The sequence below is a fragment of the Carcharhinus amblyrhynchos genome, chromosome 1 (assembly GCF_965287045.1).
Source record: "Carcharhinus amblyrhynchos chromosome 1, sCarAmb.v2.hapA, whole genome shotgun sequence".
NCBI lineage: Eukaryota > Metazoa > Chordata > Chondrichthyes > Carcharhiniformes > Carcharhinidae > Carcharhinus > Carcharhinus amblyrhynchos.
The window spans coordinates 175,662,147-175,682,042 of record NC_137324.1 but is presented as its reverse complement, the minus strand read 5'-3'; the positions used below and the strand labels follow the sequence as shown (position 1 = coordinate 175,682,042).

The 19,896-nt window shown below is 46.9% G+C and overlaps 1 protein-coding gene across 1 annotated transcript in view; it reads left to right on the top strand.

Moving 5' to 3' along the window:
• LOC145342627 (netrin receptor UNC5C-like) overlaps positions 1 to 15,234 on the top strand; it is a 237,916-nt gene extending 222,682 nt beyond the window's left edge. The window contains exon 3 of the mRNA XM_080188206.1: positions 15,044 to 15,234. Coding sequence (XP_080044332.1) covers positions 15,044 to 15,234 — 191 coding nt within the window. The remainder of the gene's footprint in view (positions 1 to 15,043) is intronic.
• The last annotated feature ends 4,662 nt before the right edge of the window (positions 15,235 to 19,896 follow it).

Here is a 19,896-nt window from a genome sequence, read left to right as displayed (position 1 = left end):
CAATGGCAAGTGAAACCAGAACTAGGAGGCATGGCCTCAAAATAAGGGGGAGCAGATTTAGGACTGAGTTGAGGAGGAACTTCTTCTTACAAAGGGTTGTGAATCTGTGGAATTCCCTGCCCTGTGAAGCAGTTGAGGCTACCTCATTGAATGTTTTTAAGGCAAGGATAGAAAGATTTTCAAACAGTAAAGGAATTAAGGGTTATGGTGAGCAGGTGGAGAAGTAGAGCTGAATCCACGAAAAGATCAACCATGATTTTATTGAATGACAGAGCAGGCTCGAGGGGCCAGATAGCCTACTCCTGCTCCTAGTTCCTATGTTCTTATGTATCGGTTCACTCTGTAGAAAACATGGAAACTTTTACACTCTTACCCTAGGAAACCCTTTCATTGTTGTAAAGCCCTCCATCAGCTCTCCCCTCAGCCCTGTCTCTGTTAGATGCGAATAGTAGCATCAAACCCACAGTCTGTCATGTCCCATGAATGGTTTACCCTTCTGTTACCTTCCCAACCCTCCGGTAACGTATTACAGCTTGGCAGCTAATTGCTGTAAAATCTAATCAGAGGGTGACTATATTCAGATGAAGATGCGCGAAAGTAAAATAGCTGAACTATTACAGTTAAGCTGTTTCTCTCCTCTAAAGAAATAATGAGCAATCTGTTTGAATCAGGTGCTTCAACATCTAATGTGAGACCACATCTGCTGTTCCCAAAATGTTTGATCACACCACTTTCTAGTCGTATGTCAAAAGATTTGAGTTTATCCTCTGGATGAACTCGAAAGCACAGATATCTGATCCCATCCATTGTTGAAAAACATAGGGAGTGATTTTCCGACCTTGCTGTGCCGTTAGTAGATCGCGAAAATAGTGTGCTCACCGGCAACCAGCGCAGTTCTAAACTGGGGTCGCAATCTGTCATGTTCACCAAGTATCTTCCAAGAGGGGAAGTAGAGTTCCCACTTCTTCTTCTTTTCATCATGCCTGCAATATATTGTGGTGTGGGTAAATTTGAAAGAAGTATCTGTCAGGTTATAACGCAATGCGTGTGAGGAAGTCAGTACGGTGTGAACACAAGAGGTGGCATGGTGGTTAGTACTGCTGCCTCACAGCACCAGGGACCTGAATTTAATTCCCAGGTTAGATCACTGTGCAGAGTTTGCACATTCTACCCGTGTCTGCGTGGGTTTCTTCCGGACGCTCTGGTTTCCTCCCACAGTGCAAAGATGTGCAGATTAGGTGGATTGGTCATGCTAAATTACCTCTTTGTGTCCCAAGGTGAGTAGGTTAGGGCGATTAGCCATGGGAAATGTGTGTGGTTATAGGAGTAGGGTGCAGGAAGAGGGCCTGGGTAAGATAAGCTAATCAAATACTTTTAAAATGTTAGTATTCTAATATAGAGAAACGCAACAGTCAGTTTGCATACAGTCAGGTCCTAGATGACCAGTCTAATCTGGCTTAATGATATTGGATGAGGGAGAAGTATAGAGCAGGATAACAGGGAGAAATTTCCTGTTTGTTTGTGAAGTAGTAGACACGGGAAACTTTCTCATCCCTGTTGCTTCCTCCCTGGTAATGCCGCAGTCAACTTGCCAACCAATCAGCACCCATTTTTCCTGTAGTATAAGTTTTTGTGATCGTTTGAAAGTTGACATTCTTACATTTGTCCTGATGAGTGCAAGATGAAAAACTTTGGCAACATGTCTCTCTTCAGCAATAATCAAGTTCATTGCTACCAAGTGACTGAGGGATTGGTTTTTGCTCCTGGTCACTCCACGACTACCCTGGAGGGTCTGATGACCCTCTGTTTACAGGACAGCAACTGCAAAATGCAAAAAGCATAGCGGAATCTGCAAAGTTTTGGTGACTCGGGGTTCTGCACAATAAAGAAGGTTCCAACAGTTACCTCTGCAGGTTGCTAATGCACTAACAATACTCAGGGAGCCTCATAATTCATAAATGTCCTTCATGTGCCAACCAAGCTATTTGAACCTATGAATGCTGAGCTGAGGAGATGGAGTCACGTTACTAACTGCCAGATGCCTGGGTCACTAAGACACCCATTTCAAATTCCCCTTAAATGAACAGCACCAGGGCTTCTCCTTTCTCATTTTACATGGAACCCTCAAAGCAATTTAAGACAAGGAGATAGCTGCCTATTTCACTCTTGTAGTGAGAGCAGCAAGAAACTGACTCAAGCAACATGTTTACTTCGTATGTTTCAAAGAAATGAAGTATTATTTGCCCCTAAACTAAATTTAGGGGCACTAAATTGACCCTTAGTGTCCCAAGATGTGTAGATAAGATCATAGGATCCCTACAGTGCAGAAGGAGGCCATTCGGCCCATTGGGCCTGCACCAACAAACCCACCCAGGACCTATCCCCATAGCCACACATATTTATTCAGCTAACCTACGCATCCCGGGACACTAAGGGGCAATTTGTCATGGCCAATCCATCTTTGGACAGTGGGAGAGAAGCGGAGCACCCAGAGGAAACCCATGCAGACACGGGGAGAACGTGCAAACTCCACGTTCACTACAAGGGTGAAGTAGGTAGCTATCTCCTTGTCTTAAATTGCTTTGAGAGTTTCGTGCAAAATGAGAAAGGAGGAGTCCGGGGGCTGTTCATTTAAGGGGAATTTAAAATGGGTGTCGTGGTGATCCAACCTGGGAATCGAACCCAGGTCCCTGGAGCTATAAGGCAGCGGAGCTATCAGGCAGCAGAGCTAACCACCGTGCCGCCCCAAATGGCTTAGCCATGGTAAATGTGTAAGTTTATGGGGATAGAGTGGTGGAGAAGGCCTGGGTAAGATACTCTGTCAGAGAGTCAGTGCAGACTCGATAGGCTAAAAGACCACCTTCTGAACGGTAGGGATTCTATGATTCTATGGTTTACGGCAATGAAAAGCAAAAGGTTTTTTTATCTTGGTTTCCAATTTGGATAGATTTTGGAAGGCTCTGCTATTGCTGTAGTGTCTAATTAAATAGGCTTATGAGTCAGATATGAGGTGTAAGATGATAGGCCCAATTCTGGGCTCCAAGTTAGTGGCAAGACTCAGATTTAGGTTCACTTGGATAACCATGTCTCTCACCTGTCCATCCTTCAAGAGCAACTGAAATTGCTTCTTTCCAAATGGATGTTGACATGTCTTGATAAGGGAGCTGGAGTGGCAGAGTGAGTTAAACGTAAAGTGAGACTAAATTAGTGGTAAAATAAAAGGGTGGCATGGACAAGTTGGGCCGAAGGGCCTGTTTCCAACTGTAAACCTTTATGAACAGTCTCATCCTCACCGTGCCCCGCCTTCCCACAGCCAATCAGGAACCCTTCATATTATAGAACCATAGAATCATACTTTACAGAAGAGACCCTTCGGCCCATCGAGTCCGCACTGACACCTGAACTCCCACCTAATTCCATCTACCAGCACTTGGCCTATAGCCTGATTGGATGATTCCTGACTCTCAATCAAATAGCCTTTCTCCACCCCGCCTCCCTCATGTCTAGTACGCCAAAGTGATTGAAGAAAATTTTAAAAAAACACACCTTTTTAACGTCCATCCTGGATTTTTCTCGCACAAGAAGCCCAGAGATCCAGTCCTCAAAACATAGGAAGCCTGGGGTGGTCCAGGAGGGTCGACAACCCCACTTCTGCCCAAAACTTGGTACGCCCAATTTCTTACCCATTGTATGGTGGTTGGAGCTCTTTGCATTGCTCTGAGGAATCCTGTCAATGAGCTTGTGCAGTGTGCAGCACTCATCAAGGCCGGGCTTTGCTCATCATTCTCCCACAGCATTGGCTCTAACCAGCAGAGCTGTGAGTTCACTGTGCAGCACACAGCACCAGTCACCGATTTAATGAGATGTAACAAATAGCTTGGGCAATTACAAGCCTGCAATCTAATTGAGGGAGGTTCAGATATCAGCCCAAACCACCAGGGCCAACCTTCAGCATTTCTAACTGCCATTTGAAGTCCAAGATTAGATTACTCCCTTCAAATTATTCACTGATGCAAGCTCATCTCGTGGGATGTTCTGTAAACTTTACCGGGCGATGTTTTTGCAATTCTTTCATCTATTTCCTTCTGCCAAAAGTTTCAAATGGGACCTGACATTCATAAGGGGCGGCACGGTGGCACAGTGGTTAGCACTGCTGCCTCACAGTGCCAGGGACCCGGGTTCGATTCCCGGCTTGGGTCACTGTGGAGTTTGCACATTCTCCCTGTTGTCTGCCTGGGTTTCCTCCGGGTGTTCCAGTTTCCTCCCTCAGTCTGAAAGACGTGCTGGTTAGGGTGCATTGGCCATGCTAAATTGTCCTTCAGTGTACCCGAACAGGCGCCGGAGTGTGGCAGTTTAGGGCAGCACAGTAGCACAGTGGTTAGCACTGCTGCTTCACAGCTCCAGGGACCTGGGTTTGATTCCCGGCTTGGGTCACTGTCTGTGTGGAGTTTGCACATTCTCCTCGTGTCTGCGTGGGTTTCGTCCGAGTGCTCCGGTTTCCTCCCACAGTCCAAAAATGTGCAGGTTAGGTTGATTGGCCACATTAAAATTGCCCTTTAGTGTCCTGAGATGTGTAGGTTAGAGGGGTTAGCGGGTAAAGTATATAGGGATATGGGGGTAGGGCCTGGGTAGGATTGTGGTTGGTGCAGATGCAATGGGCCGAATGGCCTCTTTCTGCATTGTAGGGTTTCTATGATTCTATGAACTAGGGGATTTTCACAGTAACTCCATTGCAGTGTTACTGAAAGCCTACTGCCATGAATGAAGTTAACATGAGGTGTTGATGACTGCAGTGTCATTGCTACAAGCTCATTCAGAAATAATGGCCCAGGTCTTACTGCGCACCTCACAACCCATCCCAGTGTTTAAACATTTTCCTTCACCAATGTACTCAACGAGTTTTGTTGCTGCAACTTATCTGGAGTGTGAGCTGATGGCAGTGCGTCTACAGCAATCAGGCATGTGGGATCTCAGTGAACGACTGGACCAGTCTCTCTCCTTAACCTGATTGGGAAAGAAACAGAAGAACAGGAGAAAGCAAGAAAGTGGAACTGATCCACTTCAGATCAGCCATGATCTTATTGAATGGCGGGGCAGGCTCGAAGGGCTGGATGGCCTACTCCTGCTCCTATTTCTTATGTTATATTATGTTCTAACCAGGGAAAAGGAAATTTGGACAATTCATAGAATCCCTACTGTGCAGAAGTTGGCCATTCAGCCCATCAAGCCTGCACCAGCTCTCTGACAGAGCATCTTACCCACGCCTTATCCCCATAACCCCACATATTTACCCCACTAATCCCCCTAACCTACACATCTTTCAGAATGTGGGAGGAAACTGGAGCGCCCGGGGGAAACCCACGCAGACAAGGGGAGAATGTGTAAACTCCACCCAGACAGCGACCCAAGCCGGGATTCGAACCTGGGTCCCTGGCGCTGTGAGTGCTAACCACTGTGCCGCGCATCATTCAAAGCCATTTAAACAGAGTGCTATTTTGTCAACGAGTTCTGCCCCAGCGTTGCAGTTGGTTCTGCAGCCAGTCTGTGTGTGCACATTGTAAATAATGTGAGGCAGCTTAAAAGGGAGTTAAAGACTTTATCGCAACCTCGACATTCAGTTGCTCCACAGAGCAATTGAGCCGGATTCTTGTGCGTTTTTGGTGTCAGGTTAACATAGCAATTGTCTCGGTGTCTGAGAGAACTGTGGTGCTGAGCAGTCCATTATCCTGAATATCACACCACGCACAATCTGACATTCTTTTTGATTATATTCTTCTGTGGCGGAAGTCTGAATATTTCAAATCAAAATAATGTGTGCAGTTAGAGTCTTTGCCTGTCTTCCTATCATGGTTGAAAATTGTGTTGCTGTTTTCTCAGCTAATAGACCCGGAGAGCTGCTTAGGAGGAGTTGGAACCGTTGAGGTTTACCAACATGGAAATAGGCCCTTCAGCCCAACCTGTCCATGCCGCCCCTTTCTTTTAACCGCAAAGCTAATCCCAATTGCCTGCATTTGGCCCATATCCCTCTATGCCCATCGTACCCATGTAACTGTCTAAACGCTTTTTAAAAGACAGAATTGTACCTGCCTCTACTACTACCTCTGTCAACTTGTTCCAGACACGCGCCACTCTCAGTGTGAAAAAATTGCCCCTCTGGACCCTTTTGTATCTCTCCCCTGTCACCTTAAACCTACGCCCTCTAGTTTTAGACTCCCCTACCTTTGGGAAAAGATATTGACTGTCTAGCTGATCTATGCCCCTCATTATTTTATAGAGCACCCTAAACTTCCTACACTTAAGAGAAAAAGTCCCAGTCTATCCAGCCTCTCCTTATAACTCAAACCATCAAGCCCTGATAACATCCTAGTAAATCTTTTCTGCACTCCTACCAATTTAATAATATCCTTTCTTAGTTCTTAGTAATTCACTGCCGTGTCTGCGAGGGAATGGAATACCGGAACGGTTTGGCTGTTCACAGGTTGCCACATCTCACCTCCACTACTTGCTCCTGCATTCCGAGCTCCTTGGGGTCTGTTGCGTGAGATTTGCAAAGTGCACTTCATCTGACAATAAGAAATCCCACAACACCAACGAGTTTATTTGAAATCAGGAGTTTTAGGAGCTCTGCCCCTTAATCACATGACTTCTTATTGTGTCCGCCCCAGTCCAACGCCCGGTATCTCCACTTCCTTTTACAAGTCATTGTTTGAGGAGATGCCAATTTTCTTTTCAATGCCACCAACCAAGGCAGCGGCGATGACAACAATTTACATTGATATAGCACCTCAAGCATGACGAAACATCCCAAGGTGCTTCGATGGTGCATTGCAAAGCAAAATTGGACACTGAGCCGCAGAAGATGACATGAAGCAGCTAGAGGCTGGAGGCTGATTTTAAGGAGTGGTTTAACTGGAGAGAGAGACAGACAGAGAGAAAGAGGGAGACTCAAGAGAGAGAGACAGAGAGAGAGAGAGATAACAAAGCAGGGGGTTGTTTAGGGAGGGAATTTCCAAGATCAAGCTTCAGGCAGCTAAAGGCACTTCCACAGTGGGGAAACAGCTACTATTGTGGATGCCTTAGAGGCCAGGATTGGGTATGTGCAGATATCTCAGTGGGTTGTGGGGCTGGAGAAGATTGTAGACAAAGGGGGGGGGGGCGGTGATAGCGAGGGATTCGAAAACAGTGATAATTTCTAATCAAGGACCTTTTTGACTGGGAGCCAGTGTAGGTTAACAAGTATAAAGATAATAGGTGAACAGGACTTGGGGCAAATATGGACATCGAATTCCCAGTGTAGGAGCTGGGAAGCCAGCCACGGGTGCAATGGATTATAGAATCATAGAATCCCTACAGTGCAAAAGGAGGCCATTCAGCCCATCAATTCTGCACCAACCACAATCCCACCTAGGCCCTATTTCCATAGCCCCAAATATTTACCCTGCTAAACCCCCTGATACTAGGGGGCAATTTAGCATGGCCAATCAACCTAACCCACACATCTTTGGAGTGTGGGAGCAAACCGGAGCACCCGGAGGAAACCCACGCAGACACAGTGAGAATGTGCAAACTCCGCACAAACAAGCCGGAATTGAACCCAGGTCCCTCGCACTCTGAGGCAGCAGTGCTAACCACCGTGCCACCCTATTAGTTAAGTATAGAAGCAGCAAAGGCAGTTATGAAATTTCCAGTAACAGATAGGCTGAGGTGTAGGTGCAATCCGGTGATATTATAAAGGTGGAAATTGGTGATCTTTGTGATGGTGCAGGAATGTGGTTAGAAGTTCATCATGAGATCAGATATGATTACTTTCGACACAGGGGGCAAAAAACAGGGCAATCAGTCTGATCTAATGGAGTTAAGTAGGTTAGGAATGAAATTTGGAGCGAAAGCTGGAGACAGTGGGCAGGATCCAGAGCCTCCACTCTCCGTGCGTGAGATTGCTGGAAAGGCCCAAAATCCAGAAAAAACTGGAAATCGCAAATCTCAATCCCGAAATCCTGATTTCCCCGCCCCTTATTGGTGACTTAATCAGGGTCACGCCCATATTGGTGTCAACCTTATTTTAATCAATCAAATTTGAATAACACACCACCTCCCTCCCCTCCCCTCCCCACAGGCCAAATACTACCCCACCCCCATCACAAGATTTACAATAGATTCACCCAAATGTGAACCTATTGAGGGGGATCCCTGTGGGCGTACAATGGTCAGTATAGCCCCCAGGGGAGAGGCACATATAAACAGGCACGGCCCTGGCACTGGCCCAGAGTGTGCCAACATGACGGTGCCCAGCAGTGTTGGGAGGCCAGTGTCAGGGGTGAACCCATATGCGGAGGGGGTTTGGGGGGGTTGGACATCTGTTTGTGGTGGTGGTGGTGGTGAGATGGGTGGGTGCAGACACTGAAGGCGTGGGGTGTCAGTGGGGGAACGAGTGGACAGCCCCAGGTTAGTTGTGGCCGTGGGGGTGAGGACCCCAGATGCCTCCATGTTTGTTGGGGGAGTCGGGGGTGGGGTAGGGGTAGGAAAGTGGGGAGGGAGCTTTTTTCTTTTTAAGAGAGGACACCCTGATCTCCATGGGATCTGTTCCCGGCTGCAGTCACCACCCCTCCTCCTCACAAACTCCCCACTCCTTCCACCCCCCATCCCGAGTGATGGCATCAGCCACGCTCGCTCTTTTGCTTAAGGTATTAATGTGTCAAGATCTGGAGAGGAAACAAACTAGAGAAGCTGACGAGTTTCACACCAGTTTTCTCACCAGAACTGACACTTTGCCAATTTCTGGTAAGATCCCCCTACGGGTTTAGGTCTTCCCAACAAGAGGACATGTTTGCTCAGCTAGTACTAGGTGGCATCATGGTGGTAAAGAGGTGGATTTATTCAAAGCAATTTGATGACTTTCCTCTCTGTTAAGTGTCCAATGATGGTCGGGGGGTGGGGGTGGGGGTGGGACAAGAGTTGGGTTTAGGGGGCGTGGGGGGGGAGAGGATGAGGGTAGGCAAGCGTTGTTACATTCCAGAACAGCATTGCCTAGGACATCCCAAATCTTGTTCAACACATCCCGTTTTCGGAAGGAATGATATCAAACGTACGGGACACAAGTTTGGAATTTGGCCCAACTTGTCGTGCTTGTCATGAGTCTCCTCCAATCCCTCTTCATCCGATCCTGTTGATGTGTACCCTTCTATTCCTTACTCCCCCTATCCAGGTTCCCCTTGAATATGTGCATGCCCTAGAACTCAGCGCAACTGCGGGTTCCACCGCTTAAATAATTTGCTGAGTAAAGATTCTTTTGAATTCCCCATTGGATTTATTAGTGAAAATCAGATATTCGCGGTCCCACAGCCCCAGTTCGCATTCTTCAGAGGAATGCTCTAAGCGTGGAACTGAAGATTAAAGAGAAAAAGCAAGCACTGTGATTTGGAGACGGATTGGTCACTTTAACTGGCTGCCGTGTTTGCGAAAAAAAAGAGGAAGGCCTCGGGCATCTGCGGGAGTGACAGGTTACTAGCGACACATGGGGCAAAAAACAGGGCAATCTAACCTCAGGAGCCTGGAGTGACAGAGGCCAGGCTGACAAGATTGTCTGAATGAAGCTAGTGTTGGTGATTAAAGAGGATGAAGGGGAGGGAGGTTGACTTGGTTTTCAAAGGCCAGCGCTGAAATCTCTGAAATACAATTGGAAACACTCATATAACAAGCTTCGCTCTGTAATCCCATTCCACTCGCCTGAATTTTAAATTTCCTGACATTACCCCTCGAGTGTGGTGACAGTCTTCAGTTGTAACCGAGTTGATAAAAGCCATGTTAGTCGCTAGATGCTAGTCTAATTCCCTAATCCCCTGCTAAGCTTCAGTTCAGTATCATCAAATACAAAATACTCTTTACTGTGAATAGTTCATCTGTAATCCAACGGGTTCTGTACAATCTTTTAGCTTCTTACACATGTTGTGTTGAGGAGGAATATTATGCATAAAAGCGGGATTTTTTTCAAACACAGTCAGACATTTTGGGCTTCAGCACCATCACTGGGCAGGTAAAACCTCTGAGGAATTTCTGTGTTCAAGAAAAGTCAGGTTTCTATCCGATCTTACCTGATAGAATTGTGTTTACTCTGAATGACATTAACCAATCAGCCTATTTGCGAATGGTCCATCTTATATATTCTGGCTGCATTTTAACCCATTTGACATAAATCGTGGCATAACGGGGTGGCACGGTGGCACAGTGGTAAACACTGCTGCCTCACAGCTCCAGGGACCCAGGTTCAATTCCAGCCTTGAGTGACTGCCTGCGTGGAATCCGCACGTTCTCCCCGTGTCTGTGTAGGCTTCCTCCGGGTGCTCTGGTTTCTTCCCACAATCCAAAGATGCGCGAGTGGGGATGATTGGTCATGCTAAATTGACCTTCGTGTCAGGGGGATTAGCAGGGTACATAAGGGCGTAACGGGAATGGGGCCTGGGTGGGATTGTGGTTAGTGCAGACTCGATGGGCTGAATGGCCTTCTCCTGCACTGTAGAGATTCTATGAACTGTCAATTGACAGCCATTAAATTAACATAGAACATAGAACACTACAGCACAAACAGGCCCTTCGGCCCACAAGTTGCGCCGATCACATCTATACCTACTAAGCCATAGAACTATCTGTAACTCCCAATCCCACTAAATCTCATATACTCATCCTGAAGTCTTTTAAAAGACCCCAGTGAGTTCGCCTCTATCACCACTGACGGCAGCCGATTCCACTCACTCACCACCCTCTGAGTGAAAAACTTGCCCCTGACATCTCCTCTGTACTTGCTTCCCTGCACCTTAAACCTGTGTCCTCTCGTAGCAACCATTTCAGCCCTGGGAAATAGCCTCCTAGAATCCACCCTATCTATTCCTGTCAACATTTTATAAACCTCTATCAGGTCACCTCTCAACCTTCGTCTCTCCAGGGAGAAGAGTCCCAGCTCCCTCAACCTATCTTCATAAGGCATGCCTCCCAATCCAGGCAACATCCTTGTAAATCTCCTCTGCACCCTCTCAATAGCTTCCACGTCCTTCCTGTAGTGAGGCGACCAGAAATTGCTAAGGGACAACCAGTCAGATCTTTCTGCTGGTGGCAGGCTGTAGGTAGGGGGTGGAATTAGGCAGGATTCCCAAAAATTGGTAATCCACCAGCCTCAGTCTCCCACGGGATCCACTGCCAGTGCCCACCATGGCAAATCAGGAAAATTCACTGTAGGCAGACAAGGTAGTGATTTGCATCCTGCTAATGAGATGCAGACATAGACCCTGACCACCCACGGCCATTCTCTACGGCGCCAGCGGGAAAGGACATCTGGAACAATGTGGCATGCCGATGTCGGACCTCAGCAGACAAAGGCTTCCGGAGTTTGGGATGGAGGTCACTGGCATCCCTGGAACCCGGAACATCACAGCAGTGGAATGGGTGGGGGGAGCAGCTTACAGCTGGATCCACCAGACCCAGCATCCTGGCCAAGGTCATCTTCCGGCCTCATAATGTTCCTGGAGATCTATCTTCATTTTCAGGAGATCCACTTCTTTCTTCAATAGTGGGTCAGTGACAGAAGGGCAGCTTTTCAATATGATGCCCAGATAGGACAGTGGGCTAAGTGCCATCAGTCCTCCTCCACCATAGAATATGACATAAATCACCCTGAGGGGCATAATTAGAGAGGTTAGGGCAGGAATATATGTTGTGTTTTCCTTCTAGCCTCCACAGAGGAAACATTCCTCATTTTATTCCCTGCGACAATAGGACTTACTCCCCAAATGGGAGAATCCCACCCAATGTAAATATTTTGTTTTACCTTTAAAATAGAGACTCTTCAATGGCCAAATAGTTAAAGTCCAAAGGACTGAGATTCCACACTTGGAAATGTTAATTTTCAGAGTCAGAGTAGTTGATTAGCAATGACGGACACTTGTCACATTGTGAAGAAGCCTTTGTAGATTTCAAAAGAGAAAACGCTGGAAAATTTCAGCAGGTCTGGCAGCATCTGTAAGGAGAGAAAAGAGCTGATGTTTTGAGTCCAGATGACCCTTTGTCAAAGGGATACAGGGTCATCTGGACTTGAAATGTCAGCTGAGATGCTGCCAGACCTGCTGAGATTTTCCAGTGTTTTCTCTTCTGTTTTCGGATTCCAGCAATTTGCTTTTATCTTTATAGACTTTAATCGCTCGACTTAACTTCCAGTAAGAAGTTTAATCCATAGAATAGAATCCATAGAAACCCTACAGTGCAGAAGAGGGCCATTTGGCCCATCGAGTCTGCACTGACCACAATCCCACCCAGTCCCTGTCCCTGTTGCCTCACATATTTACCCTGCTAGTGCCTCTGACACTAAGGGGTGATTTGGCTTGGCCAAACAACCTGACCCGCGCATCTTTAGACTGTGGGAGGAAACCGGAGCACCTGGAGGAAACCCATGCAGACATGGGGAGAATGTGCATATGTTCACATGTACCACACAAATACAGAAACTTCATACTGTTCAAAACCTTTCAAACATGTTGGCCGGAATTCTCTATATCAGATGCCCCGCTACCGCTGCCAGGGAGAACAGAGAATTTGGCACTCAGCCAAAACTTCATTCACGGCAGCAGGACTGGAGAATCCCGGCCGGAAGTGAGGCTGGAGAATTCCAGCCACAGACTCCCTTCTAAAGGTCTTATGCTCTGCCTAATTCATTGTTGTATATGTAGCAAACTCCAGCCAATTTTATATCAAATATTTTATCTTTTATTTTATCTAAATCAGATAACAGGCCAGGGAGAGGCTATTAAGCCCTTGAGTCTGTTCCGCAACTATTCAACCTCTTCCTCCATGCTGGGATGTAGATCATCAGGTCCGGGGGATTTATCAACTGATCTATCGGACACACGTTTGATTTCTGGCTTGGGTCATTGCCTGTGTGGGGTTTGCATGTTCTCCCCGTGTCTGCGTGGATTTCATCCGGGTGCTCCGGTTTCCTCCCACACTCCAGAGACGTGTGGGTCAGGTGGATTGGTCATGCTAAATTCCCTCTTAGTGTCAGGGAGACTATTAGGGTTAATATGTGGGGTTAGGGGGATGGGACCTGGGTAGGATTGTGGTCGGTACAGACTCAATGGACTGAATGGTCTCCTTCTACACTCTAGGATTCTATGATTCTACAATTACTTTCTCTGAAATTTCTTTATTCCCTATTAAAAATTTTATCTCTGTCTGTAATGTAGCCACATTTGTCTTTGCTAATCATTTCCTTTTTACACGCTGACAGACACTTTAACAATCCATTTTTATGTTTAGCCCTATTTATTTTATTTCTTCATTAGCTCCTTGGTCCTCCTTCGCTGAATTCTAAAATGTTTCCAATCCTCAGACTTCTTAGGAAATTTCTTCCTTGATCTAATACAATCTTTGGTTTCTCCTGTCAGCAAATGGTCATTGAGGTTTCCACAATTCAATATTCCCAGGAATAGAAGCTTGGCTGATCTTATGTCCTCTCACAATGGTAGATTTTTGGATACTAAAGGCATTAAGTGTTATGGGGATGGCGTGGGAGGGCAGAGTCGAGATATAGGATCAACCATGATTGTATGGTGGACCGGTTTGTATAGCTGAATGGCCCACTCCTGCTCTTTTGGGTGGTTAGCATTGCTGCCTCACATCACCAGAGACCCGGGTTCGATTCCCAGCTCAGGGCACTGTTTGCAGGGAGTTCTGGTTCTCCTGTTTCCCCCCACAGTCCGAAAGACGTGCTGGTTAGGTGCGTTGGCCGTGCCAAATTCTCCCTCAGTGTACCTGAAGAGGCAGTGTGGCGAACAGGGGGTTTTCACAGTAACTTCATTAAGCCTACTTGAGACACTGGTAAATAAACTTTACTCTTTCATGGATGTGGGCACCAATGGCAAGTAATTTGTTATCCATCCCTGACTATCCCTGAGTGGCTTGCTAGGCCATTTCAGAGGGCTGTTAAAGTGTCAATCACATTGCTATGTGATTCTGGAGTCATATGTAGGCCAGACTGCGTAAGGATGGCAGATTTCCTTCCCTAAAACCATAATTGTGAACCAGATGGGTTTTAGAACATAGAACATAGAACATTACAGCGCAGAACAGGCCCTTCAGCCCACGATGTTGCGCCGACCAGTTAAAAAAAAACAACAATAATGACCCACTAACCTAAACCAATCCCTTTTCGTCCATAAACCTGTCCACAGACCTCTTAAACGCCCCCAAACTAGGCGCATTTACAACTGCAGCAGGCAGGGCATTCCAATCCCTCACCACCCTCTGGGTAAAGAACCTACCCCTGACACAGTAGTGTCAGAGTAGTTCCATGCCACAGTAGTTCCATGGTTACCATTACCAGTGTTATAGTCCAGGTTTATTAATTAAATTCCACTAGATGCCGCAGTGGGATTTGAACCTATGTTGCCAGATGTTTAGTTTGGACCACTGGATTACTAGTCAAATGACATTACCACTGTGCCACCATCTTCTCCTCTGCCTTATGTTCCTATAATGACTCCAATAGTGCATGGTTGGTGTGGTGTTCAGTCTCTTTTAAAGGAAACTGGGCATCACGGTGGCACAGTGATTAGCACTGCTGCCTCAGAGCAACAGGCTGAGGTCACTGTCTGCGTGGAGTTTGCATATTCTCCCCATGTCTGTGTGGGTTTCCTCCGAGTGCTCCAGTTTCCTCCCATAGTCCAAGGATGTGTGGGTTAGGTTGATTGGCCATGCTAAATTAACCCTTAGTCACAGTAAAAAGTCTCACAACACCAGGTTAAAGTCCAACAGCCCAACTTTGAAAGTTTGTGCTACCAAATAAACCTGTTGGACTTTAACCTGGTGTTGTGAGACTTCTTACCCCAATCCAACACCGGCATCTCTACATCTTGATTCTTAGTATCAGGGGAATTAGCAAGATAAGTGTGTGGGGTTGTAAGATTGGGGCCTGAGTGGGATTTCGCCACATGAATGTGAACAATGCGCTGGTGTTGCAAAGGGCAATAACGAGTTGAATTAATGTCTTCTGACCCGCTAGGTCTCATCGTCCGGGAGGTGAGCATCGAGATTTCCCGTCAACAGGTGGAGGAGCTCTTTGGGCCGGAGGACTACTGGTGCCAGTGTGTTGCTTGGAGCTCAGCCGGAACCACCAAGAGCCACAAGTCGTACGTCCGGATTGCATGTGAGTGTTGGGAAGAGCAGCCGGGAAATGCCTATGGAATTTTATAACTCTGGTAGCATTGATTTTGCAAGTGGCTCGCAAGTGTAACTAATAGAGAGGAACTGTGCTGCCCTCGTATTGCGAGCACTGCATGAAAGAAGCTGTCTAAAATAAGTGATTCATTTTGTTTTTACTTAATTGTACTGTCGGCAAAGTTTCATCTGTCAGAATTCAGTCATGTGTAAGCCACTATGATTCGATCCTTTAACTTTAAGTAACAACAACTTGCATTGATATAGCACCTTTATCAGGATAAAATGTCCCAACTTCCTCAAACAAACTTTGGCAATGAACCACAGGAGGAGATATTGGAGCAAAAGCTTGGTCAAAGAGCTAGGTTTGAAGGAGAGAAAGGTTTATGGAAATGGAGAGGTTCAAAGAAGGCTTCAGAGTTTCAGATCCAGTCAGATGAAGTTACAGCCACCAATGAATTATTGAATCATAGAATCCGTATAGTGCAGAAGGAGGCTATTCAGCCCCCTGAGCCTGCATCAACAACAATCCCACCTAGGCCCAATCCCTGTAACTCCACGTATTTACGCCGCTAGTCTACCTGACACTAAGAAACATAGAAGTTAGGAGCAGATGGAGGCCATTTGGCCCTTCAAGCCTGCTGCACCATTCATTACGATCATGGCTGATCGTCCAACTCAATAGCCTAAACCTGCTTTCTCCCCATAAGCTTTGATGTCATTCGCCCCAAATGCTATATCCAGCTGACTTTTGAATACATTCAGTGTTTTGGCATCAACTATTTCCACAGCCTCACCACTCTTTGGGTGAAGAAATGTCTCCTCATCTCTGTCCTAAATGGTCTACCCCAAATCCTCAGACTGTGACCCCTGGTTCTGGACTCCCCCACCACTGGGAACATTCTCTCTGCATCTACCCTGTCTAGTCCTGTTAGAGTTTTATAAATCTCTATGAGATCCCCCTTCATTCTTCTGAACTCCAGCGGAAACAATCCTAACCTAGTCAATCTCTCCTCATGCATCAGTCTCGCCGTCCCAGGAATCAGCCTGGTAAACCTTCGCTGCACTCCCTGGAGAGCAAGGACATCCTTCCTCAGAAAAGGAGGGCAAAAAGGCACACAGTACTCTAGGTGTGGCCTCACCAAGGCCCTGTGTAATAGCAACGACACATCTCTGCTCCAGTACTCAAAACTCGGACAATTTAGCATGGCCAATCAACCTCATGGTGGAGCAATTAAGTTTGAAGATCTTCAAGAGAGTAGAGTTGGCAGGGTGCAGATATTGCGGAGGGTTTTAGATCTGGAGCAGGTTTCAGGGTGAAGACGGATTGAGGCCCTTTACATTTTTGTAGATAAGGCTATTGAATCGAGGAATTGTCAGACAATGTAAGTCAATGACTGCAGGAGGTGATGGCTTAACATTGACATGGTACGCGTTAGGATACAGGTAGCTGAGTTTTAGATGGACCAACAGCGCATGATTGGAGTGCTTCGCATATCATCCAGGAAGCCAAAATAGGCCTCGATAACAGCCCTTAAGTGCACTTCTCGGAACAAGGAAATCTGTGCAGAATTCCTGCTTGTGTGGCATTGCCGAGCAGTCTCATTCGGAAACTGCGGGAAGCATGATGTCCGTCACAGATGTGACTCTTAAAGTTCCCTTAATTGGCTGTGTTTAGATTTACTGTTGATTGGGAGCGCTGTGGTTGCTAGGCAGAGACAATCAACACTTTGTGTTCCAACAGGATGAAAGTAATGCTGTGAAAATCATATCCCACGCGCATTATCACAACAATGCTGCCTAAAACATCAAGACATTCCATCTCAGTTGGATTCAGCTTTGACAGACAGGCCTCGGAGGTCTCCAGCAGCTAGTAAGAGTTGCCATTCTCTCTGACTTCACCAGAAAGGACCACTCAGCTGTGGATGGCTGAACACCCGCCCCCCCCCCCCCCCCCCCCCCAATCTCTAATGTTACTGCCCTCCGTGGGAGGGCTGCTTTGTGTACATTGATGACAACTGGTCGGGGGGGGGGCGAGTTGAGTTCAGAGTCTGTCACCGATCGAACTGTGTGTTAATGCAAGCCACGTCGAAGGAGGAACTGCTTCACTTTTGTTCGCTTTAGAAGTGGTTTCACTGGTTGTGGTCAGAAAGCCCTTGGGTTTAATGCCCCATCAGCAATCTCCAACAGTGCGGCACTCTCTCAGCACTGCACTGGGGAGTGGCAGCCTGGATTGTGTGCCCAGCTCTCTGGAGTAGGGGTTAAAGCATTAATTTTCTGTGTCAGAGGTGTTACCCACAGAGCCACAGCTAACATTAACTAAATATGATAGATTTTAGAATAAATCTAGCAACTCAAAAGTTGGGCATCCACGAGGGGCCATGGGCCATCAGCAGCAGCAGAATTCTCTTCACCCTCGATCTGTAACCTCATGGCCCAACGTATCTCCCACTCTACCATTCCTACCAAGGCAGAGGAACATTGAAGACTGCAGGAGGACATGCCAGGAGCAGCAGCAGATATGCCTAAAACTGAGGTATCAACCTGGTGAAGCTGCAACACAACACTACTTGTATGCCAAACAGCAAGCAATAGACAGAGCTAAGCGATCCTACAACCAATGGATCTATCCAAGCTCTGCAGTTCTGACACATTCAGTCATGAATATTAGTGGACAATTAAATAACTCGCCACTCCAAATAAATATTTGCAACAGTAAGCATTTGCAACAAGCTTCAGCCAGAAGTGTCGAGTGGATAATCCATCTCAGCCTTCCCCTCAGGTCCCCAGCATCACAGATGCCAACCTGCTACCAATTCGATTCACTCCATGTGATATCAAGAAACAGATGAAGGCACTAGATACTGCCCTGACAATATTCCGGCAATAATACTGAAGACTTATTCTCCAGAACTCACCGTTTCCCCGAACTAAGCTCTTCCAATGCAGTTACAATGCTGACATTTACCCGACAATAGAGAAAATTGCCCATGTCCTATCCACAAAATACAGGACAAATCCAACCCAGCCAGTTACCGCCCCCTCGGTCTACTCTCGATCATCAGTAAAATGATGGAATGGGTTATTAACAGTGACCATCAAGTGATAGCTCACTCAGCAAGAACCTGCTGAGTTTGGGTTGGTCCAAACATGGACAAAAGAGCTGGACTTGGGGGGGATGGGGGGTGGGGGGTGAGAGTGAGAGTGACTGCCCTTGATCATCAAGGCAGCATTCGATCGAATAAGGAGCCCTACCAAAACTGAAGTCACTCGGAATCAGAAGGAAAACACTCCACCGGTTGTAGTCACACCTACAACAAATGAAGATAGTTATGATTGTTGGAAGTCAATCAACTCATGTTCTAGCACATCTCTGCAGGAGTTCCTCAGGGTCCTAGACCCAACTATCTTCAGCTGCTTCATCAATGAACTTCCCTCCATCATGAGGTCAGAGGTGGGGATGTTTGCAGGTGACTGCACCATGTTCAGCACCATTTGCAACTCCTCAGATACTGAAACAGTCCATGTCCAAATGCAGCAAGACCTGGACAATACCCAGGCTTGGTTGATAAGTGGCAAGTAAACATGCACCACACAAGTGCCAGGCAATGACCATCTTCAACAAGAGAAATTCTAACCTTCGCCTCCAGACACTCAATGGCATTAGCATTGCTGAATCCCACACCATTAACATCTTGGAAGTTGCCATTGACCAAAACTGAATTGTACCAGCCATATGGTTGGCATGGTGGCACAGTGGTTAGCATTGCTGCCTCACAGAGCCAGGGTTGGAATTGAACCCGGGTTCAATTCCAACCCTTGTTGACTGACTATGGAGTTTGCACATTCTCTCTGTGTCTGCGTGGGCTTCCTCCAGGCGCTCCAGTTTCCTCCCACAGTCAAAAGATGTGCAGGTTAGGTGGATTGGCCATGCTAAATTGCCCCTGATTTCCCAAGAAGTGTAGGTTTGATGGATTAGGCATGGTGAGTGTGTGGGGGCAGGGGGAGAGGGCCTGGGCAGGACACTCTGTCAGAGAGTTGGTGCAGACTCGATGGGCCAAATGGCCTCCTTCTGTACTGTAGGGATTCTATGATATAAATACTGTAGCTACGAAAGCAGGTCTGAGGTTGGGAATTCTGTGATGAGTAACTCATCTCCTGATTCCCCAAAACCTGTCCATCATTGATAAGGTACAATGGAATAGTCTCCACTTGCCTGGATGAGTCCAACAACACTCAAGAAGCTCAATACGCTTCAAGACACAGCAGCCCCACTTGCTACTCCTTCCACAACCATTCACTCCCTTCACCATCAGCGCACAGAGGCAGCCTCTTGTACCATCTGCAAAATGCACCTCAGCGACTTGGCGAGGTGTCTTCGACAGCAGCTTCCAAACCCCTGGTCTCGGATGCCTGGAAACACCACCACCTGCAAGTTCCCTCCAAGCTGCTCACCATCCTGACTTAGAACCATATCATCATCATCATGGAACCATACCATATCATCAGATCCTTCATTGTTGCTGGACCAAAATCCTGAAACTCTTTCCGTAACAGCACCCTGGATGTACCTACACTACATGGACTGCAGCAGTTCAAGAACTCGCTCACTCGCACCTTCTCAGGGACCATTAAGGATGGGAAATAAATGCTGGCTCACCCCCGTCACCCACATCCCTTGAATTAATAAAAACAGGT